Here is a 24544-nt window from a genome sequence, read left to right on the forward strand (position 1 = left end):
CAGTCTCGCGTGCACAGAGGATTTCCTGGTCTCAGACCCGGAAGTTCAGCGCCGGACCAAATTGCAAAGGATAGCTTTTATCGAAAGAGCAGTTCTTTGTGTTAATAATCCCATATGTTCGTGCATATTGGATTATTAAGAATGCGGTAGCGGCTAATGGCGGCGGATATTCGTGCATACCACCCTAAAATTGATGTAGGTCTGTCCATTTCCAAGAAATCACAAGTACAGTGACAGCATCTACCATTACCTTTACATACTGCTATCCTCTGATTTTTCGCAGTTCAGTGTACTGTACATACATATATGGTGAACAACATACAATCAATGTTACACACTTTGGATGAGAACGTGGTGTTGCAGGCTAACCACTAATTTCAAGTTCTTGATACAACTCTATTGTGACACAAATATAAGTCCTGATATAACAGTCAATACATTAAAGTATGAGAAGTACAATGTAAGATAACTACAAGGTATGTTAAAAGCCATCTATTATGATGTAAACCTGGAGCAGATTTTCCGGCCATTTTAGAACAATCAGTTTTGTTTGTATTACAGTACATATTGTATGTAAATGTCCATATGTTTTGATTAAACTTTAAGCAACATATGTGAAATACAGAGATCTGATCCAGCAACACTGTCAAAATAATAATCAAAATCACTCACCCACCTTCACTAACAAGCTCACTGCTCTCTGACTGCTTGCATGAAATAATCTTCTCCACCAGCTGGTTGTAACTACAGTTACCCACAGCTGTTGCAACCTCAGCAATCTGGGAGATGGAAATAAAAAATAAAAATATCACTGAAGCTGCATCAAGCATCATTCCTCTTCTCCTCAGGTAAAATTTAAAGGATGAAGGAATACAGACAAATCACTCTGCTTTCCAAAGCTTCTGTAAACATACAGTATAGACATGGTTACTTTTGTTTAAAAAAGGTGCACAGACAACAGCCCTTAGAAGCACTGTAGCTCTGGCAATTTGCACAGAATGGCGTCCTGTTGGAAGCTATTGCTGTCATCGCTCCATGTACTGGCAGCCCAAGATGGGGAGGAGTTTCCAGCTCTGTGTATGGTGAGCAGTAGCAGCTTCTAATAGTAATCTACTACATGCTGAACTCCTCCCAACAGGGTTGGGCTGCTGCTGTGTCTGTCCCACTGCTTCATGGAGCGCTGGTAAGAGGAAGTTACCAGCGTGTCAGAGACACAGACAGCCAGCACCAGAGCTGCAGTGGTGGGAGCACCGGAGCTCTGGTGCGGTCTGTCTCTGGTGTTGTGATTTTAACTGGAGGGGCTGCAGTCCTGCAGCCCTATAGCAGGAGCCGCCACTGTGCTTATGGCATTACTACGGGTATTGTGTAATTGGCAATGCTGGTGGCATGTGTATATATAGCACAGCATCTATTCAGAGAGGTTGGGGCATGGCCAGAGTGCTGGCCATGTCCCCATAGCAGAAAAAAAAAAAGGGGGATGTGGCCTCGCAGGAGAACCACGATAGTAGGTCATGGTTTCGCTATGTGCAGATGTCCCTTCTCCTCTGCCTCTAGTGTTGGGAGGCATGTATGCAGCATATTGGTCATTGCAGTGTGTGACATATTGTGTCTGGGGCATCGCGGTATGTGGCATAATGTGTCAGAGGCATTACAGTGTGTGGCATAATTTGTAAAGGGCATTTTTAAATTAAGCAGATTTTTATTTTTTATTTTAGTAGCTCTACAGGCAGTTTATTTTGTCTAGAGTAGCTCACGCCCCATAAAAGGTTGGAAACCACTGATCTAGGGTAATGTAGATTTCTGTGCGGTTAGTTCATTGAAATAAAATGGCTTTCTTTCAGGGTCAATGGTTCACGGTTTTATTTCCAATCAAAACTCACATTCGAAAAGTGCAGTAAAATGCAGCAGGAATAAAGTAATTATGGATGATTAATTGCAGTTTGATCTTTAATAAAAAGAACTTGGCATTAACTCCCTCACTTAAAAAACACAATCTGTGAAATTATGCCATCAGCAAGTTTTTTTTAGTCCAGGAAGGGAGGGATGGGTTAGCTGCTCATTAATGTTGCCACCGTGAATGGTGGTGATGTTTGACCAGGGGTATCTGCACAGCAATGTAGCTGCATGGGGCTGGTTTGACTGGTGGTACCCCATTAGTTATAGGAATTAAGTTTTATATATATTTTGGGGGGACACTATGGCCGGGCTCCTATATTCTGAAAAATGTTTTAAGCCTTGATTTAATGGTATAATAGGCTTTTGACATGAAAGAATTGATTGTACAGATGTCCTCTTACATCTATCCTCCATGCAATACAAGTTTTGTTATACAAACTCATGAGTGCCATATGACTATTTGCAAAATGAAGCAAATAGGATACGCAAGCAGTGGATCTGCATAAGAAATGAAATTCCCAGGAAAACACTGTAATGTAGCACCTCGTATACAGATACAGCCGTCATCGCGCACAGAACATCATATGCAGCATATCATTTTAATAAGCTGCTCGTGCATGCTGTTCACTCTGTAATGCTGGTCATACTCTAGACCAACTTTCATCACACTGGTTGGTTGAAAGGAATAAAAATCTGGTACTAGATGGGAAATGTAATTGTTCTTGAGTAATTTCCAGGTTTTGGCATACATTATCAAATCGGGATGCTATTAAAACGATACTAGATTGTATCTCTGATGTATTCTTCAAAATAAGGAAACCGCTTTATATTTTTGTAAATGCACCAGACAATAGCATAGAACACTTACTGGACTTATTCGCAGACGCACGTGTTTTTGTCGAAATTGTGGCCATTTATGAAATTTTTTTGTAATTTTTCACTTTTCCGACTTTAAAAAAGTGAAACTACATCAGTGAAAACTTATCATAAAAACTTCTGGCAAATGGTTGCAATTGAATACTAGCCGGAAAAGAACAGAATTTTCCAGCTAGTATTCTAAAGGCCCATACATACAGGATGATTTTGAGCTGAAAGCAGCTAATTTTTGTAGTTTGAGCAGCTTTCAGCTCAAAAACCGCCCAGCGTGTACCGACCAACGATGAGTTGAGAGCGTTGATGCGTGCTTCCGCATAATCTCTGGCCACTGCTGTTCATTTAATGGTATTATCAGCAGTTGAGTGACAGGGTGGATGGCTTTCCGTAGCGTCCTGCTATGCAAAGTCGTCCACCCCCTGTGAAAATCACTGACCAGGCAGAAAAATCGCTCAGTGTGTATGGACCTTAAATCTTCTTAGAGGTTTTTAACAATAAAACATTTGAAACTCTAGATAAAATATTACGGGAGTGGCTCACACTTAAGTATTATTCTTGGTAGCAGTCACATCTGGGAACAACGTAAGCTTTACGGTGCAAGACACCACAGCTGAATACACACTCAGATACAGTGATACTCCAGACAGGGTGTAGATTAGCTCACAGACAATGTCTAGGTCGACATTGTACTAGATTGACAGTGACAAAAGGTTGACATGGAAAGGTCAACATGTTTTAGAGGTTTTTGGATGTCAATGTCACCCGAGCACGCGGACCCTCTTATTAGTGAAGCATGTGCCCTCACTATGGGGCAGGTGCCTCCGTCTAATAACGCTAGGCTCAACACACTTTACCATTCCCAATCGGCAACCACATGCATGCTAAAGTGTAAAAAAGGACCCCCAAAAAATATGTCAAAAACACACAAAATCTGAAAAAAAACAAAAAACCCTCATGTTGACCACTGCCGCGTCACCCCTTTGCCAATGTCTTCCTAGTGCATGTCAACCTTTTGCTGTCAACCTATTGACTGTCTACCTATACACAATCTGTGAATCATCCAGATACTCTCCAAACAAATCCTAATTTCTAGCCAAAAGTAGTGTACAAGCTTCCATTTAACCAATAACTTGTACTTCCAGTTAGAGCAATTTCAATATATATTTCTAAAATAAAAGAATTTCCAAAAAAAAAAAGACATTCAATGACAGTCACCCCCCCCCCCCCACATAAAAAAAAAATTAACTTTGCATAATTGACTAGAGAAGCTCTACCACATGATCATCAGAGGAAAGGATGAGAGGTGCCAACGACATGGAGAAGAAATTCCATGAGAACTTGGAGACCTGCTCAGGTAACATGGCATATGTACGAAGCAGTGAACATCCTTCTTTTAAAAAATGTATCGGTACTTGTGTACAGGCACGGCGCCCATCGCATCGCAGACCATAAGGCATGCGATGGTATACAATTTTAAATTGTATACCATCGAATTGTATGGCATTGTATGCCATTCTATCGCATATACAATGGTATGCGATTTAAAATTGTATAATTTTACTTGTATAATTCTAGGCTGACACAGCCTGGCTGACTATTGATATTTTGTCAGCTTTTAAAGTAGGAAGATTTTTAAGTAGGGAGAAAAAAGTTACATAGATTAAAGATTGGACTTATTCTGGAACGATTGTGATGTAACGCCTGTCTTCTTCTTATTCATCTCATTACAGGTATTTAACCTTACATGCCATTGCCAGTATTGAGTCACCATCACTCTGCCTGCATATTGCATTATTATAGGTATTTAACCTTACATGCCATTGCCAGTATTGAGTCACCATCACTCTGCCTGCATATTGCATTATTATAGGTATTTGTGCAATTGTATTAAGAATTAAAGTGAGTTTGAATGTTTTAGTGGCTGGGATGGTATGTAACCTCTTACCATATGTTTATCTTAGTTTTATTGCTAGTGGGAGGGGCTCTGGCTGGGTGGGGTCTTAATCAATTAACTTAGAAACTGCTTTTAGTATATAGTGAGAATACTAGGCTGACAAAGCCTGGCTGACTATTGATATTTTGTCAGCTTTTAACCCCTTCCTGACAGAGCCAGTTTTTGCCTTCCTGACAGAGCCCTTTTTTTCAAATCTGACATGTATCACTTAAGTGGGGATAACTTTTTTTTGCTTTTACTTATCCCAGTGATTTTGAGATTGTTTTTTCGTGACACATTGTACTTCAAATTAGTGGTAAATTTGGGTCGATACAGTCTGTGTTTTTTTGTGAAAAATACCAAAATGTCGTGAAAAAAATGGAAAATTTTGCAATTTGCAAAATGTTAAATTTTCTGCTTGTGAGACAAATAATCATACCACTCAAAATAGTTAATAACTAACATAGACCATATGTCTACTTTATGTTTCCATCATTATTTCAACTTCCTTTTAATTTTTTTGGACACTAGGAGGCTTACAATATGAATAGCAAATTCTCAAATTTTCAAGAAAATTTCAAACACTGATTTTTTTAGGGACCAGTTCAGTTCTGATGTGACTTTGAGGGACTTGTATGTGAGACACCCCCATAAATGATACCATTTCAAAAACTGCACCCCTCACAGTATTCAAAACAGCATTTTGGAAGTTTGTTAACCCTTTAGGTGTTTCACAGGAATTAAAACAAAGTGTAGGTGAAATTTCAAAATTTCATTTTTTTTGCAGATTTGCAATTTTAATACATATTTCTAAGGAACACAGTACATTTTACTAGAGAAATGTGACTAAAAATTGATTCCCCCAATTCTTTTGTTTTCATAAATATCCTATATGTGGCCCTAGTGTGCACGTTGACCAAACCACAGGCTTCATAATAGAAGGAGCACCTACTTGATTTTGGAGCCTCCTTTTTATGAGATTATTTTTTAGGCACCATGTAGGTTTCTAGGCACCATAAGATGCTAAAATTTAGGAACCCCCCCACAAGTGACCCCATTTTGCAAACTACACCCCTCAGGGAATTCATCTAGGGGTATAGTGTACATTTCAAACCCCCAGGGGTTTCACCAATTTTGATACAACTGGGCAGTGAAAATGAAAAATTACATTTTTTTATACAAAAATGCAGTTCTGGCTCAAAATTTTTCATTTTCAGAAGGTATGAAGGAGAAAAAGCGGTACTCTTTACCTAGAACGGCGCCCGCGATCAGAATCGCGGGCGTCGGGGGTAAAAAAATCGCGGTAATCGCGGGCATCGCGGGTAAATCGCGGGTACATCAAAATCGGGTACCCGCGATTACCGCGATTTTCCCATAGGGAACAATGTTAAAAAGCCTGATTGACCGCGATTTTACTGTAAAATGCCTCAATGCCCGCGATTTTCCCATAGGAATCAATGTTAAATGGGCTACAGAGCCCAAATAGCCCCAATTAACCCTTAAATGTCCCCCCAATTTTTGTACGCCACCCCACGATCCACGCCAACCCGAAGCGTGGCGAGCGCAGCGAGCCCGCGAGGGGCGGCGGTACGCGTCCTCCGACCTTTTCATGCCCTACTATCCACGTCGGCGTGGAGTTGAGAATAGAATAGTGTGGCGAGCGCAGCGAGCCACCGAGCCCGAAGCGTGGCGAGCGCAGCGAGCCCCGCGAGGGGACGCGGATACCTTCACAGGTAAACGCGTCCCTTCGCGGGCTTCACAGGTGTCCGCGTCGCCACGGACACCTGTGAAGTCCGCGAGGGGACGCGTATAACTGTGAAGGTATCCGCGTCCCCTCGCGGGGCTCGCTGCGCTCGCCACGCTTCGGGCTCGGTGGCTCGCTGCGCTCGCCACACTATTCTATTCTCAACTCCACGCCGACGTGGATAGTAGGGCATGAAAAGGTCGGAGGACGCGTACCGCCGCCCCTAGCGGGCTCGCTGCGCTCGCCACGCTTCGGGTTGGCGTGGATCGTGGGGTGGCGTACAAAAATTTGGGGGACATTTAAGGGTTAATTGGGGCTATTTGGGCTCTGTAGCCCATTTAACATTGATTCCTATGGGAAAATCGCGGGCATTGAATGCAAAATCGCGGTCAATTAGGCTTTTTAACATTGTTCCCTATGGGAAAATCGCGGTGATCGCGGGCATCGCGTCGCGGCCGTTTATGTGCTGCCCGCGATGTCGCGATCACCGCGATGGGCGCCGTTCTAGGTAAAGAGTACCGAAAAAGCACCCCAAAATCTGTGCCCCAATTTCTCCCGAGTACGGCAATGCCTCACATGTGACCAAAAAATACCATTTGGGTGCATGGCAGGACTCAGAAGGGAAGGAGTGATTTTTGGATTTTGCAGCTCAGATTCTGGTGGAATTTTGGTGGGTGCTATGTCGCATTAGCAAGACCCCCCAAGCACCAATACAGTGGAACCCCCCCACAAGTGACCCCATTTTGCAAACTACACCCCTCAGGGAATTCATCTAGGGGTATAGTGTACATTTCAAACACCCAGGGGTTTCACCAATTTTGATACAACTGGGCAGTGAAAATGAAAAATTACATTTTTTTACACAAAAATGCAGTTCTGGCTCAAAATTTTTCATTTTCATAAGGTATGAAGGAGAAAAAGCACCCCAAAATCTGTGCCCCAATTTCTCCCGAGTATGGCAATGCCTCATATGTGACCAAAAAATACCAGTTGGGTGCATGGCAGGACTCAGAAGGGAAGGAGTGATTTTTGGATTTTGCAGCTCAGATTCTGGTGGAATGTTGGTGGGTGCTATGTGGCATTAGCAAGACCCCCGAAGCACGGTGAAATGATGAACCTAATAATCCATAGATGTGTGGTATATTTTAAAACACTCCTTTATACATAGGCCGGTTTTGTCGGGGCAAGTTTCACAGTGGAAAATAGTTTCCTTTCTTATTCCCTTTTTATAGCAAACTTTGCACCTTTTTTGTGTCCTGCCCTTTCTTGCAGTGGAGGGGATTTCGTTCGGAAAATGCTGCCCTGGTATAATACGGGGGCCAGTACTAGAAGTACTGGGGCCCTCTGCCTGCTGGTTCCCAAATACTAGGCCCTTTATGACTTCCTCTTGAAAGTGCATAAATGTCCCCCTCTGGCCGGTAGAACGGAATAGCACGTAAGCGTTATACAGTGCCATCTGGATGATATACACGGCCAGCTTCTTGTACCAGATTTTTGTTTTCCGCAGGGCACTGTACGGCTTCAGTACCTGATCTGAAAGATCCACTCCGCCCATGTACCTATTGTAATCCAGGATACAATTAGGTTTTGAGGTGTGGGTACTGGTACCTCGTACAGGGACGGAGGTGGTACTGTCTCCGTGAATTGTTGTCAGTATAAGGACATCCCTCTTGTCCTTATATTTGACCAACAACATATTTTCTGTGCATATTCCCCTGCTTTCACCCCTTCTCATTACTTGGGCAATGTGCGTTTTTGGGAGGCCTCTTTGGTTCTTGCGCACAGTACCGCAAGCTGCTGTACCTCTTGAACCAAGGGCCTTAAACAGGGGGATGCTAGTGTAAAAGTTATCCACATAGAGGTGATAACCTTTATCCAGGAAGGGGTGCACTAAATCCCAGACAATTTTTCCACTAACACCTACGAGGGAGGGGGGGCATTCTGGCGGTTCAATTCTTGAATCCTTCCCTTCATATACCCTAAACCTGTGAGTGTACCCTGAGGTGCTTTCACACAGCTTATACATTTTTATGCCATACCTTGCCCTCTTACTGGGAAGGTACTGGCGGAATTTAACCCTTCCTTTAAAATGTATAAGGGACTCGTCTATGCAAATGAATTTATCTGGGATGTACATCTCTTCAAATTTGGCACTGAAATGATCAATGACCGGCCTGACTTTGAATAGCCGGTCAAAGGTGGGATCATCTCTGGGTGGGCACTGTGCATTATCGTTGTAATGCAAAAATTTAAGGATCGTCTCAAATCGAGCCCGGGGCATGGCCATACGGTAAAATGGGGTGCTGTACAGAACATCTGTACTCCAATATTGCCTAATTTCTGGCTTTTTTACTATGCCCATATGAAACACCAGACCCCAAAACGTCATCATCTCTACTGCATCTACAGGGGTCCACCTAGCAAATGATGACGTGGGGTTTTGAGCAATAAACTGCTGGGCATATAAATTAGTTTGGTCCACCATTAAATTTATAAAATCATCAGAGAAAAATAATTTGAAAAAGTCAATTTCTCTGAGACCTGTGGAATCAAATTGGATTCCTGGCATGGCCAAAAACTCAGGAACCTGGGGCTCAAAATTGTCTGGTGGTGGGGTCCATACGAGATCAATTATTGGGGGGTGGGTCTCAGCTGCTCTACGGGGGCGTCTTTGAGGGGGTCCCTCATCACCAGAGGAGGAAGAGGAGCTTAAGACGAATCCTTCAAATTCCCCGCTTGCCTCACTGGCTGTGTCAGAGTCAGAGGCAAGCATGGCATATGCCTCCTCCGCTGAATACATTCTTCTGGATGACTGGGATGACATTTGGGATGACATTTGGGATGCCATTTTTATTTTTGTGTTACTGGTAGTGAAATGTTTCAACACGTGTATAGTGTAGGGGGGGGTACAAACTTTATTTCAACCCGGGGGGTATGTAGTGTGTAGTGTGTATGTAGTGTAGAAAAAAAAAAATACTTTATACAAAAAAAAAAAATTGAAGGGGTTAAAAAAAAAAAAAAAAATTGAAGGGGTTAAAAAAAAAAAAAAAGGTCCTGCGCCAAAAATTGAGCACAGATGTTGGTCAGTAACGTCCGTCACTGAACAGCGCTCAAAGGCAACAGGAATTTGATCAAAAAAAAAAAAAAAAATAGATCAACCCTGTGCCGAAAAAGATGATCAGTGATGTACGTCACTGATCAGCGCACAGTGGCCACAGGACACCCACAAAATCACAGTGTGTGTAAAAAAAAAAATTAAAAAAAGACCCCACAGCACACACAAAAAAAAAAAAAAAGGTGATCAGTGATGCGACACTGATTACCAGTGAGGGGCAGCAGGTGCACAACCTTTGGTGCAACTGACAGTGCAACTGGCAGGTATATATAAAAAAAAAAAAACCTCTGCACCCCCAAAAAGTTGCTGATCACCTCAGATATAGTGATCAGCACAAAAGGCGGGGGCAGCAGACACAAAATTTAGCACTCTCTATCACTATCTCTATCTCTCACTATCTATCACTCTATGACACTGCAGCAGCAGCACTGACAGTTATATATATGAAAAATAACCCCTGCACCCCCAAAAAGTTGCTGGGGGTGCACAAAAGGGGGGCAGCAGACACAAAATATAGCAGTCTCTATCACTCTCTGTCACTATCTCTCTATCTCTCACTATCTATCACTCTATGACACTGCAGCAGCAGCACTGACAGGTATATATATATATATATAAAAAATACCCTGCGCCCCCAAAAAGTTGCTGATCAGTTAATTTATACTGATCAGCACAAAAGGGGGGGCAGCAGTCAGTTATATAAAAAATATATAGCACAATCTGTCACTATCTCTATCTCTCTCTCTATCTCTCTATCTATAACTCTATTACACTGCAGCAGCACAAAATATAGCACTCTCTGTCACTAGGCCTCTCTATCTCTCTCTATCTCTCTCTCTCTCTCTCTCTCTATCTAATAACTCGCAGCAGCACAACACAGCACAGGATGTCACAAGAAGAAGCAAGATCCAGGCAGTGATCAGGTAAGTATTTAGCAAGGTTCTGGTCAGTAAATGGCGACAGCTGGGCACGGTGACCGCACTGCACGCTATTCCAGACCGGAATGGCGTCTGCAGTGCAGTCACCGTTAGTTTAAACCCCCCTCCATGGCTGTGATTGGTCCGTCGGTCCGACGGACCAATCACGGCCTTTGGGGGCGGGCGGGGTGAGGTGGGGTGACACCAGTGTCACCCTTACACCCCGCGGTGATTGGTGCTGTACTTTACAGCACCAATCACCTCCGATCCCGTGTCACCGGCGAACGTTATTCGCCGGTGACAGAGAAAACGCTGTAATTGGCTGTTCACACTGAACAGCCAATCACAGCGATCGCCGACGGGGGGGCGGCATCGCAGCCCCCCCTGGGCATGCAGGGACATGTCTGCTGTCAGGGACAGCAGACATCGTCCCTCTGTCACTGCGTCTCTAGACGCAGTGACAGTTAGAAGTCATGACGTATATATACGTCATGTGTCGGGAAGTACTTCCCGGCCATGACGTATATATACGTCAAATGTCGGGAAGGGGTTAAAGTAGGAAGATTTTTAAGTAGGGAGAAAAAAATTACATAGATTAAAGATTGGACTTATTCTGGACAGAAACTGCCAACCAACTTAACATCTTGATATCAAAGTGATTCAGAAAACCAAGGGACTGCTTTGAGTGAGCTCACTTCATACTCACAACATAATACTCCTGGCTATCTGACTGTTCATCCAGCTTATCACCATTTCTGCAACTGCTAAAACTTTGAATATCACTGTTAATGCTTGTATTTGCACTGTCTGTCTGTTTTGAAAATGCCCAGCTGTACCTCTAATGACTTCACCACTTCTGCTCTTCCATTGATAGTAGGTGTCCCCCATCATTTTATTCTTGGTCCTCTTCTTCTCTATCTCTATATGTCCTCTCTGGGTGAGCTTATTTGCTCACTTAACTTCCACTATCACCTTCATGCTGATAATACTAAAGTCTACAGCTCCTTTCCTGATCTCTCTCCTTCTATCCTCACTCATATCTCCTACTGTCTCTCTGCTATCTACTCCTGGATGACAGCGCTTTTTTAGACTTAAAATATCAAAGACTAAGCTGACCTCTTTCCACCCTCCAGCATAAAACCTGACCATCTCTCATCCTTACCTACTGTTTATGCCCACTTCTTTCCCTTCTGTGTCACCCGTTTGTCTAACCCTCCCCTTTTAGAATGTAAGCTCTCACGGGCAGGGCCCTCTCTCCGCTTGTGCCTTTCTTAGAATATATAAACCTCTGCCACCGTGATGATTGCTTCAGTGTCCTGTCCCCTGATGCAACTATCCATATTTACCATGTACTTGTCCTAAACAGTCTTGTACTGTAATTTGATATGGGTTTTTGCTCCTAATTATGCTTTGTAAAGCGCTGCGGAATCTGTGTGCGCTATATAAGAAACTGTTGATAAATAAAATAAATAAATATAAAGCACCCTAACGGGCTTTCCCATTTTAAAAGTGGCTCCTATAAGTTAAATAAAACGTGTTGGGTGCTTAATATGTTAAAAGCACCCCCAACGGCACCCCCACTATCAACGCCAACCCGAAGCGTGGCGAGTGCAGCGAACCCGGGAGGGGCGGCGGTACACGTCCTACGACCTTTTCATACCCCCACTATCCACGTCGGTGTGGAGTTGATTTTATATAGTGTGGCGAGCGCAGCAAGCGACCGAGCCCGAAGGAATCCGGACACAGAGTATCCGGGGAAACGCGTTGAGCTGCTGAAATTTTGTTTATGGACATCCTCCAAAACCCATCCAGCGTGACCAGTCCACTCTCCCACTGACGATAAAAACTCCTGTGCATCTGGACTTTTGCTAAATTGGGATATCTGCCTTATTCCTAATCCAGCTATTAAAGGAGAATACACGCCGAATAGGGAGACTTGAGCCCTTGAAACCATCGGGCAAACTGGACTATTTGAGGTCACCGTTCTCTGGACAGATCTTCATCCAGGAGACCAATTGGATGGTAATATACCAATATATTTCTTCAACAAAATATCTTGATGGAGTCTTGAATCCATTTCCATACATCCCAGAGATATTTACATTGCTCAATTTTTTTTATTTCTTTATATGTTTTATATCGTGTTATTAATTAATGAATAAATAATCATCTTATGAGAACCGTCTTGTTTATATGATTAGACACAGCTAGCGCTGGCACATCCCTGTTTTTATCCTATATTTGTTTTTTGGGCCTGACAACCCAGTCCCAGCTGCTATTGATAGCGCACCACTCCACCCGTTCATGTTTCTATGAAGAACTCATTACACTATATACGATCTATAGGAGTATTTTATTCCCATCTCTTATCTGACCAAACATTAACCGATAGATCAGAGTATGAAATTATCGTCATGTACACATAATTTGCTTAATTTGTAAAAAGACACAAAAATGATGAAGCGCCAGGCAGTCAAAACAGACCATAAAAAATATAACATGGACATATGGTGGAGCAGACATAACAGACAGCCCTAATGAAAGCTTACCGTCTAGAGCAGGGGTTTTCAAATCCAGTCCTCAAGTACCCCCAACAGTTCATGTTTTCAGGATTTCTATCTGTGGAAACAGGTGGGATAATTATGGATCTAGCAAAATAGATTACATCACCTGTGCATGATTAAAGAAATCCTGAAAACATTACCTGTTTGGGCACTGGAGAAACTAAATTTTTTAAACCACTGGTTTAGTGAGGGTAATAATTTTGAGGGAAATGGACATAGTAGGATTCAGAGTGTACACAGGGTTATAGTTGGTAGACCACTCAGAGTGTGTAATGAAATAAGAGACTATAGTAAAAAGGTGCTTTAAAGACTGAACACACAATATCTGGTCACTGGGGTTGAGGGAGTTCCATATTTGAGCAGGCCAGTAGTTTCAGAGGCAGAAATGAGAGGTATCTCTCATGAGGCAGAGAAACAGGTCAGAGGTAGGGTGAAGAAAGCAAGAGGGAATAAATCATGGTCAGAGATTTATGAAAATTATAATTTGAGAAGGGAATTGAAGATCACAACAAACTTTTTAATTCTAGAGACAGTATAGGGATTTTCTGCGTGGTGTAGCAAAAGGGTAGCGTCATCAGAAAGATCAGTCTCGTCATAGCATCTAGGATTACTAGCTGAAAGCAGGTGAGGGTAGATCAGACTAGAATACATTCAGGTGCTCCAGGCTCTATATAATTTAAGAAGTTTTTTGTTAACTTCTTGAATGAATAAGGCAGTGTTTTTGAACCACTGTGCCGTGGCACACTAGTGTACCTTGCACTGTTCTCAAATGTGCCCCCAGATCTAGAGATGCCCCAACCAGTTTACAGCCACCACCAGTTCAACTGTTATTTACTGGGTTCTTCTTTTCATGTAAAGGGCCAATGTATTTTATTTTTGTTACCTGTAGGGCCAACAGAGAGATAGTGCGGTTGTCAGCCATTAATAGAGAAAATGAAGAACCATTCACAAAGGGTAAGCAGTGAACCAAAATACTGCAAGTGCTGCAAATGCCAAAGGAAGTGAAGACTGGAGAATTGTGCTTGACTGTATTGAAAGTGGTAGAGAGGTCAAGCAAGATAAGAAATACATATACCTTGGACTTAATAGTGAGCCAATCATTGTTGGCATTAGTGAAGGCAGTCATGGTAATCACAGTCGAGAAGAGTGAAAAGAAAAAAGGGAGACAGGCTGCTATGCAAATATAGAATGAAAAGAATGGGAGGGTAGAAATGGGGTTAGTACTTGTTTAAAGATGGAAAAAAAACAAGTAAGCAATAGGACTTTAGGTGCATAGAACTTGAAGGAAATGAGATCAAGTACAGAAGATTATGCAGAAGAGAAAGAAGGAGGAGGAAGATTTACTTACTGCAAATGTCTAACACCGACAAGGGGTGGTTTTGTCCATAACACCCTATAAAGATATCGATCATTTTCAACACTCCAATAAAGAAATGACAGCTAGAACTAATCTGTTGCTAAGAGCAACACCAGCTTTTTTGTTATAGAGGCTTTCATAAATCTAACCTAGGTGTGATCTGGTCTTTTTTTAATAACAGGAGTGAAGCAACCAAGGGAGGGGAGGGGAGGGAAATAATAAGCTGGGTATGAGGAGTCTTGCGAGACAAAATGTTGTTTGGTTAGCACAGATGTAATTAAGGAAGTCAGCAGCATTAGGGGAAGATGAGTGTTGCTGAGTAATGCAGCATACTGTAGAGTTATCACGATGCATACACAACACTAGCCGGCTCCATTTCACTTTAATGGCAAGACTGGCATAAGCAGCTCCTATTGACATGAAAGCATGTGTAGCGTAGGCTATACAACAATAGCATGCCTATGCTATGCAAACGGTAAGCTATGCTAGGATGTTTTTGCTGAAAATAGGGCTATGATCGAGGATTTTTCATCTCCTGCCTCAATATCCCCAATAAATCAAAACACGTGCCATCTTCTCACGGCAAGACAGCCCTAGGCTCAGCGTGCCTATTAACCGAAGTCATCCCCTGGCGAGCTTTTAACCATAATCATCCCTTGTATTAAATGAATAGATGCTCTTCTTTTTTATCTTGAGTAAAAATGAATAAAGGTCTTTTTCATTTCATTAAGGCCAACTATGTGTTCCATATTCAGTGGATGTAGAACACACCTGTAAACACTGTTAATCATGGTCATGTCTGCAGCATATAACACATAAGGCAACAACCCAGCGTTGGAGATGCAAGGAGAAAACTGCAATTATAATTATAATGTGTAAGTGAATTGGCTGCCTATCAGTTTGCAAAATGTAAACTAAAAAATACCAAAAAAGCTAAAAACATTGATGGTCTTTGAAAAACAAAGACAGAAGACAGGTGTGTGTCCAACACATTAGACCAGTGGTTCCCAACTTTTTTGAATCACAGCACCTTAGATTATCTGCATTTTTTTTCCCGGCACGCCAAAGATAAAAGTTTATTGAGATATTTTTAATAAATTCGGTTCTGGTTTAGTTTCACGGCGGCAGCATGGCCGCCCGCTACTTCTGGGTTCGGCACTCGGAAAACTATCTAAAATAAAGTCCATGTCAAGTGAATTGGTTCACACCCCCACTATCCAAGTTGGCATGGAGTTGATTTTAGATAGCGTGGCGAGCCACCGAGCCTGTAGCGTGGGCGAGCCCCGCAAGGGGACACAGACGCTGCTGCGACTGAGACGCTGCCGCCGTGAAACTAAACAAGTACCATAAATTAATTATGTTTATTGTAACGGTCATCCTTAGGGTCAGTTATGTGGTAGTGTACAGTTGTGCTTCTGATTGTATACATGTTTATGACTGGCAGACCCTAGCACTGGTTTTGCCTATCACTTATAAATAATAAATAATTAATTTGATTTGGCCCTGGACCACCAACCAGAGGAACCCTTGCAATAGACTTGGGGCACTCCAGAGTGCCTAGGCACACAGCTTGAGATCAACTGCATTAGGCACAAATCCAAGTATACAAATTACACAAAGTTAAAATATAGGGAAGACAAAGAGGCAAAGGAATGAAATTATATAAAGAATACATTCAACAACCATGTCCGTTACACACATACCTCTGGATCTACTAACCAACCATGGTATAACGGTATATCAAGAAGATCAAACACAATACACTCTGGTGTGTACTCAAAGACTCTCACTCCAGTAAACTTCACATTGACATCAAGGCCAGTCTGTAACTTGTGTAGAATTGCCATGGCATCACTCATATTCTGTAATACATAGACAATACAGGTTAAAAACATAATGTGGGCAGACCTGTACAGGGTATTTCGCAGAAAATGACAACGCCTAGGAACCAGTACTTTCTATGGTTACAAAACATTAAACCATTTACACTACGGAAAGTTTTAAGATTTTATAGGACCCATCACGAAAATCACAAACTAAGGAGAAAAATACTGAATGGGAAAATTAAGAACTAGTAATAGTGGGGCAGATGTATCAATCTGTCCATAACGTTTGTATTATAACGTTTCCTACTTCGCCTGTCATAACGTTTACTAGCTGGGACTGTTTTCACCCTAATGTATAATTCTGACTTTAGTGAGTAACGTTAATCGTTAACTCACCTCTTCTCCTTATTTGCCTTTATATTTCATCGAGCCCCATTGCCGCCATCCCGTGAACTGACAACTGACTCCCCACCCAAAACACTTCAGCTGCTATTGGAGCTGGCAGGGGGAGTCTGTGCAGCGATGTGTGGAAGCCGCGGTCAGAGGGGTCCCTGCGGCGATTTGTATTAACTCGGCTATGTGTATTAACTCGCTGGAGGCAGGGTGACGGGGAGCACCAGCCACTTCAGCCAGAGCAGCGGATTGGTAGTTGCAGCAGCCCGGGGAAGCAGGTGCCATGGCCAGGGAGGGACAAGCTGCAGCAGGGTGATTTGTATTAACTCAGCGGGGTCCCTCCGGCGATGTGTATTAACTCGGTGGGGTCCCTGCAGTGCATTGGAACTAACTAGCGCTATCCCCCGGGCGGCGGCGCGGGAAGCGCTTCTGATTTTGAAAAGACTTGCTGCACGCTGATTGGCTGAATCTCAGCCAATCAGCGTGCAGTAAGAGTTTTCAAACCCAGCCGCGCTCTTCCCGCGCCGCCGCCCGGGGGATAGCGCTAGTAAGTTCCAATGCACTGCAGGGACCCCGCCGAGTTAATACACATCGCCGGAGGGACCCCGCTGAGTTAATACAAATCACCCTGCTGCAGCTTGTCCCTCCCTGGCCACGGCACCTGCTTCCCCGGGCTGCTGCAACTACCAATCCGCTGCTCTGGCTGAAGTGGCTGGTGCTCCCCGTCACCCTGCCTCCAGCTATACCTCCGCATCCTCCGGCCACGGTACTTGCTTCCCCTTCTCCCTGCCATGGAGCTGCCGCTGCTGGTCCCGCTGATGGAGCTGCCACCACTGATGTAGCTGCTGCTGATGGAGCTGCTGCCGTGAGTCCCGCTGATGGAGCTGCCACCGCTGGTCCACCTTATGGAGCAGCCGCCACTGGTCCCACTGATGAAGCCACCGCAGGTCCCCTTCCTTCCCTCTGGAGCAGGAGACCTGTGGCGGCTCCATCAGGGGGACCAGCGGCGGCAGCTCCATCAGTGGGATACTGCTTCCCCTCCGCCCCAGCAGCCGTTCCCCCATCCCTCCCGCATGCTGTACCCGCTTCCTCTAACCTCCTGGCCGCGGCAGATGATTTCTTTCCCCCCTGCCCGCAGCAGCCATCCCTGTCCCCCTGCATAAAAATCTTTAATAAAAAAACGAAGAAAAAAAAAATTAACAATGTAAAGCCACCACAACGCCAGCCCGGGGCTGGCGAACAGGACAGAGCGAAAATACGTCTGGGAAGGCAATAATACATTGCCGGAGACGTAAAACCTAATAACTAAAAGCAAGAGGGCAGCGCCTGAACGTTAAGCTCAGGGCTGCCTCAGGCAGACGTTAACAGCCCCTTACATACATAGGTCAAGCCGTTAAAAAAGAGCATTTACTGGCGTTAGTGCAGAAAAAGCACATAACGCAGCTTCATACATCTGCCCCAGTGTGCCTAATGGTGTGTACACACGGTTCGATTAAGTTTTCCAATCGATTCCTGTTAGATATAGATAGACTATTCGACATGCTCTGAAGTTTTTTCTACTCTTTTTCGATTTGATTTTCCATTCGATTTGCTATTAGATCAACCCTGGCTTCAGGCAGGAGATGGACGTTGAATCGAATGCTGCAGTGAACACTTTAGATTTGCACTATCTACTATTAGATTTCCTCTATCTAGTCTTGGCTGCAATCTATTCGATTTACACTACACGGGAGAGCGCATTGAGAATCAAATCTGCAGCGAAGTCCTGGGACATAACAAGGGTATAATCGGGGGTAACTCTCAGGGTGCATCAGGAATGTCATGTAATAAAATGTTATGTTGTAACAGTCACGTTACCCCATTACAGTTCTTAGGTACAGATGATCTTAGTATACGGGAAGGAGGGAATGACAGAGGAAGAATTCCCGGAACTATGGAGAGGGCAGGCAGTGTGCATGGTGGGGAGGCCTGTAGAGAGTCTATTGAAGGGGAGAGGGGAAAGAGGAAGCTAGTAAAGAATTCAAATGGGTCCTGGGGTGAAATTAATCACAATATTAGAGCCATATCTAAAAATAAACATAAATTAAAATGCTTACTGGCTAATGCAAGAAGCTTAGTGAGTAAAATCGGGGAGCTTGAAACGGTGATCAGTAGGGATGACTACGACATCATTGGTATTACAGAAACATGGTGTAATGAGTCGCATGACTGGGCATTAAACATGGAGGGATATACACTCTACAGGAAAGACAGGGAAAATAGAAGGGGCGGGGGTGTGTGCCTATATGTAAATAATAACTTAACATCATGTGAGAAAAATATGAGCACAGACCTGGAAGACGACAACTCGGAGACAGTGTGGGCAGAGATAACCGACAATAATAAGAAACCAAAAAACAAATTTATAATAGGGGTATGCTATAGACCACCAAATATAAATGAAAGGGAAGAGTCTCTTCTTTTAAACCAAATCAAACAAGCATCAAATCAGGGTCAGGTATTAATTATGGGGGATTTTAATTTACCCGACATTGATTGGGAAAACGAAACAGGTAAATCAGCAAGAAGCAATGGGTTCTTAAGCTTACTTAAAGACCAGTTTATTACACAAACGGTAGAAACTCCAACTCGTGATGAGGCGCTCTTGGACTTAGTATTAACAAATAACACAGACTTAGTTTCAAACACAAAAGTAATTGAACAATTAGGGAATAGTGATCACAATATGGTTTCACTGGAAATCAACTTCAGTAAATTACATCAAAAAGGAACTGCAAAAATACTAAACTTCAGAAAAGCGAACTTTGAATTATTTAGGGAAGCCCTAACAGGAATTGGGTGGGAAACGGTTATGGAGAGAAAAAATGCAGAGGAAATGTGGGATACTCTAAAAAAGGTGCTTGATTCACTAACTATTGAATACATTCCTAAAGTAACTAAAGGTAAATTCAACAAAAAAAAGCCACCATGGTTGGACAAAGAAGTAAGGTCAGCTATCAACAATAAAACCAGAGCCTTTAAATTCTATAAAAATAACTTGAATGAGGAGGCATTCGCAAAATACAAAGAATCAAACAAAACTTGTAAAGGGGTAATCAAAGCAGCTAAAATATTATATGAAGAGTGCATAGCCACTGAAAGCAAAAACAACCCAAAGAAATTTTTTAAATACATAAATAGTAAACGTTTAATTAAGGAAAACATAGGCCCATTAACTGATACTAGTGGAAAAAGTGTTACTGAGGACAAGGGAAAAGCAAAACTGTTAAATGGGTTCTTCTCATCAGTATTTACTAAGGGAGAGCAGACTGTGGAACGAACATTTACCACAAACGGGACAAATAAGCCAGATCTCATTGTGGATTTCACGCCGAAAGAATTAATACTGAGGCTAAGCAAACTCAAAACAAATAAGTCACCAGGGCCAGATGGGATTCATCCGAGGGTATTAATGGAATTAAGGGATGAACTAGCTACCCCCCTACATTATATCTTTAGCAAGTCACTATCGTCAGGTATAGTACCAAAAGATTGGAGAATAGCAGAGGTAGTGCCAATATTCAAAAAAGGAAAAAAGGAAGATCCCGCTAATTACAGACCCGTTAGTTTAACATCAATTGTGGGTAAACTATTTGAAGGATTTTTAAGGGATGGTATCCAGGAATATTTAGATCATCACCTTCTACTCAGTACTAACCAACATGGGTTCGTGAAAAATCGTTCATGCCAAACTAATCTACTAGGGTTCTATGAAGAGGTTAGCAAAAACCTCGATAATGGAAATGCTGTAGATGTGATTTTCCTAGATTTTGCTAAAGCATTTGATACTGTCCCACACAAGAGATTGATTAATAAAATGGAGAACCTAGGATTGGGTGAAAATATCTGCAGATGGGTAGGGAATTGGCTATGTAATAGAGAACAAAGAGTGGTTGTGAATGGTGCCGTATCAGATATGATACCGGTACTAAGTGGCGTGCCCCAGGGTTCGGTTTTGGGGCCCATTTTGTTTAACATTTTTATTAACGATATTGGGATAGGGTCACTCAGCAATGTATCCATCTTTGCGGACGATACAAAACTTAGCAAAGTCATCAAATCACCAGAAGATGTCACCATGCTTCAAAATGATCTTGCAATTCTAGATGAGTGGGCAAAAAAATGGAAGATGAGGTTCAATGTAGATAAATGTAAGGTTATGCACCTTGGGAGACACAACCAGTGTGCAAGTTACAACCTTAGCGGAGAGGAACTGGGTAATTCCATACTTGAAAAGGATCTAGGAGTCCAAATAGACAGCAATCTAGGATGTAGTGCCCATTGTAATGTAGCTACAAAAAAGGCCAACAAAATTCTGGCATGTATTAAGAGGGGAATGGAAACTAGGGACTCAAGGGTAATTATGCCACTATATAAAGCATTGGTGAGACCTCACCTAGAGTACGGAGTACAGTTCTGGGCCCCACACTATAAAAAGGACATCATAGAATTAGAAAAAGTCCAAAGGCGAGCAACAAAGCTTATTAGGGGAATGGAGAATTTAAGCTACAGGGAGAGATTAAGCAATTTGGGACTATTTACATTAGAAAAGAGACGTTTAAGGGGGGACATGCTCAACATGTACAAGTATATCAAGGGCCAATATAAGGAACTGTCACACACCCTATTTTCTACTAGAAAGGAATCTAGGACGCGAGGGCATGAGTATAGATTAGAAGAAAAAAGATTTCATTCAGCTAGTAGAAAGAATTTCTTTACGGTCAGAACAGTCAAACTCTGGAACTCTCTTCCCAGAGAGGTGGTAACGGCTGGCTCATTAAATGCGTTCAAGGCAAAGTTGGACAAACATTTACTGGAGAAAAACATCCATGGGTACAAATAAGAAATATAATTTGTCTGTAAAATACCAGAACCAACCAAATCAGCAATGGATATCTATACCAGGTTGAACTAGATGGACGCAAGTCTTTTTTCAGCCTTACCTACTATGTAACTATGTAACTATGAATGTCCATTTAAATTTGCTTCTATAAGCAAAATCGAATAGAAAAAAAAATAGTGAATACAGATGGAGCCGGCCTTGTCCTTGCTGTGGATGGCGTTTCTACCGCCATGCACGCCGGCTCCTGCCAGGGGGCGTGTGCGCACGAGACGCCCCTGCGCCCCATGGCAATGGAGCTCGGCGGGGGTCCCTGATGCTTTCCCCGCCCTCTCCACCGATCCCCCTTTCCGCCCCGCCCCCCGAACTGGGCAGCGTCTCCCCGAAGCAAGAGACAGGCTGGGAAACGCTGGCCATCCGCCGCAATTCTGGGACGCGCGTGCGACACATACACGTCCCAGTCTCTATCGCCGGCGCAAGGGATCTGCCGAGCGCCGGAGATTGACAAGGCCGGCTCCATCTGTATCTCACCGTGTGTATGCTCTATTATAATTAAAAAAGGGAAGATTTAAAGAAACTAAGTAATGTCAAGGATTATCTATATAATACATTCAGATTAGTGTACGAATGTCGTACCCAACGTGCATGGAGCATGCCCACTGCAGAGTCTGAAGAAAACTATGCACAATGCAGACTCAGGGTCTGGTCAGTATAAGGACTGAAAAAGGCCCGTAAAGGAGGAGGAACAGTACACAACTCTAAAAAGACAGAAGGGAAGGGAGAGCAGGGAACAGAGGAAGAAAAAGCACAACACAGTAGGGTGGAGAGAGGATACAAAGAGTAGTGGGAGAGAAAAAAATTTGAGCAATAGAAAAGGGGAACGAAAAAAAAGCACTAGGAGCACTATTTAACAGCATATACCAAATTATCTTAAAAATAAATGTGTTGCGCTAGTATGGCCACATAATAAGACCAATAAGATTAGTGTTAATGGCTCAGATGGTCAGAAAGCACAGGGGTGGGGCCTTGATCTCTGATGAGGATGGAGGACAAGAGAGGATGTGTCCAGGTATCAGGCAGCTAGTGAGAGCTGTGCAGAAAGAGGGAAGCTGTCCCTGTCAATGCACTTCGGCTAGACCAGTGGTTCCCAAACTTTTTTGCATCACGGCACCCTAGATTATCAGAATATTTGTAACAGCACCCCTAGGTGCAAAGTTTGCTACTGAGAATTTCAGAAAACAATATTAAATTAAATATGTTTTGCTTATATGTCATTCTTAGGTCCAGTTATGTAGATTCACTTCTATTTATCCACATATTTTAAAACTGGAAGCCACAAGCACTGATTTTGTCGAATACATTGACCATAAATAATTAGAATCGGTTCTGGACCACCAAACCGAGGCACCCCTGCAAGTGCTCCGAGGCACCCCAGGGAGCCTAGGCGCACAGTTTGGGAACCCCTGGGCTAGACCATAATTTGCCACATTATATTATACCGATAAACGTATATTCAGCATATATTTAATTAGAACCTAATTCCAGCTGTATGGCATTTATGCTGTTCCTTAGGCTGATATACCTTATCGTACAAAACACACTCCATCAGGTTTTATGACATTTTGGGAAAGGGCCAAATCACACTCCAGCAGGAGTTACATCACATGATTCCTCTTATTCAGTTGACTGATTTACATCACTTTGTATTGCTACCTTCCAGTACTTTTAACAAACCAATAAGTCATAAAAAAAAACGTCATGTGTAATGTTCAGTCAGAGACATCTTTTAAATAGTCGACAGCACAAAGCGCCGGATAAAAATTACAGCTCAATTATAAATGTCTTTGTATTTAGGACCCTCACAAATGACGGAGCTCTGCAGAATAAGGGTCTGTAAGAAGTTATATTATCCTCAATTAGTTTGGTAAATGAGAGGTGAAGGTGTGTTGTCCTTGCCTATGTCGCCCATAAGCTTGGGTAAACTCAAGGTATGTCGACCCTTTTTAGGTGTCGACCATTAGTGGCCGACCTAGATATTGTCTATCCACTGACTGCAAACCATCTGTATTCTATCAAGTGCATGGTTAATTATTTCAAATAATATGATTATATAATGTGCAGGCCTTTATATAGATATAGGGGGGAAATTCAATTGGCTGTGGTAATTTACTGCATTCTTATTTATCCACGGAGCTATTCCATCAGCCCCAAATGCAGCCCACAAGATGCAGTTAACAAGGATATTATTTTAACAAGCCTGAGCACGCTTCTGAAAGAAATCCCAGATAAAGGGCCCGTTTCCGGGTGCGGCTGTTGTGTTAACACATAGGTCCGGGAACTTATCCTAGATTGTGTGTGTGTGTGTTAGTGCCCAGTATCAGTTTATTTTACTGGGTGAGAAAAAGGCACTGAATAGCACGGGGCATTACAGTCAGGGGCTACCACCCCTTTTTAACCCAGTAAATTAACAAGGCTAACTGAATCCCCCACTCCACACATATGGTCCTAAAGTTACTAACACAAACAATTCTAAAGCATATCAGTACTAACTTTGTAAATGTTTATATATGTTGTAATGCTGGTGGCTCTCTGGAAACATATTTGGCTTGGCCTACACCTGCACAAGCACATACACATTGCACTCGATTAGCAATTTACATCGCATCATAGAGATAGGACATACTTTGTAGCATGGAAAGGTCCTTCATGGATGGAACATAAGACAACCAAAAAAAAAAGTATTATGGAATAGTATCAGGTCATTGTCAGAGTTGTAAGTTCATCCCAGTCACCCAGAGGAAAGTTTGAATTTGGGACTGGAGATGGTAGGAGGTAAGATGTGGGCAGGGACAGGAGTGTGATGGGACAGAGATGGGAAGGGGGTGGTTACAGATGAGAGAAACGAATTAGGGACGGAGATGAGTGCCACACAATACAATTTGTATTTATTTTTTAAGAAATAATATTTCTTTACAGTTGCAATTACAGTCTATTGCCAACCTTCAAAAAACACATTCTTTATGTTCGCTGCAACAAAGTTGTTATTG

At 42.8% G+C, this 24544-nt stretch overlaps 1 protein-coding gene across 1 annotated transcript in view; it reads right to left on the minus strand.

The window, feature by feature from the left end:
* MINDY2 (MINDY lysine 48 deubiquitinase 2) overlaps nt 1-24544 on the minus strand; it is a 77961-nt gene that overhangs the window by 17813 nt on the left and 35604 nt on the right. Inside the window, exons 4-5 of the mRNA XM_083183817.1 lie at nt 16103-16261; nt 677-779 (exon numbers count right to left, since the gene is read on the minus strand). Coding sequence (XP_083039943.1) covers nt 677-779; nt 16103-16261 — 262 coding nt within the window. The remainder of the gene's footprint in view (nt 1-676; nt 780-16102; nt 16262-24544) is intronic.

The sequence above is a fragment of the Crinia signifera genome, chromosome 4 (genome assembly GCF_055691185.1).
Source record: "Crinia signifera chromosome 4, ASM5569118v1, whole genome shotgun sequence".
NCBI classification, from domain to species: Eukaryota; Metazoa; Chordata; class Amphibia; order Anura; family Myobatrachidae; genus Crinia; species Crinia signifera.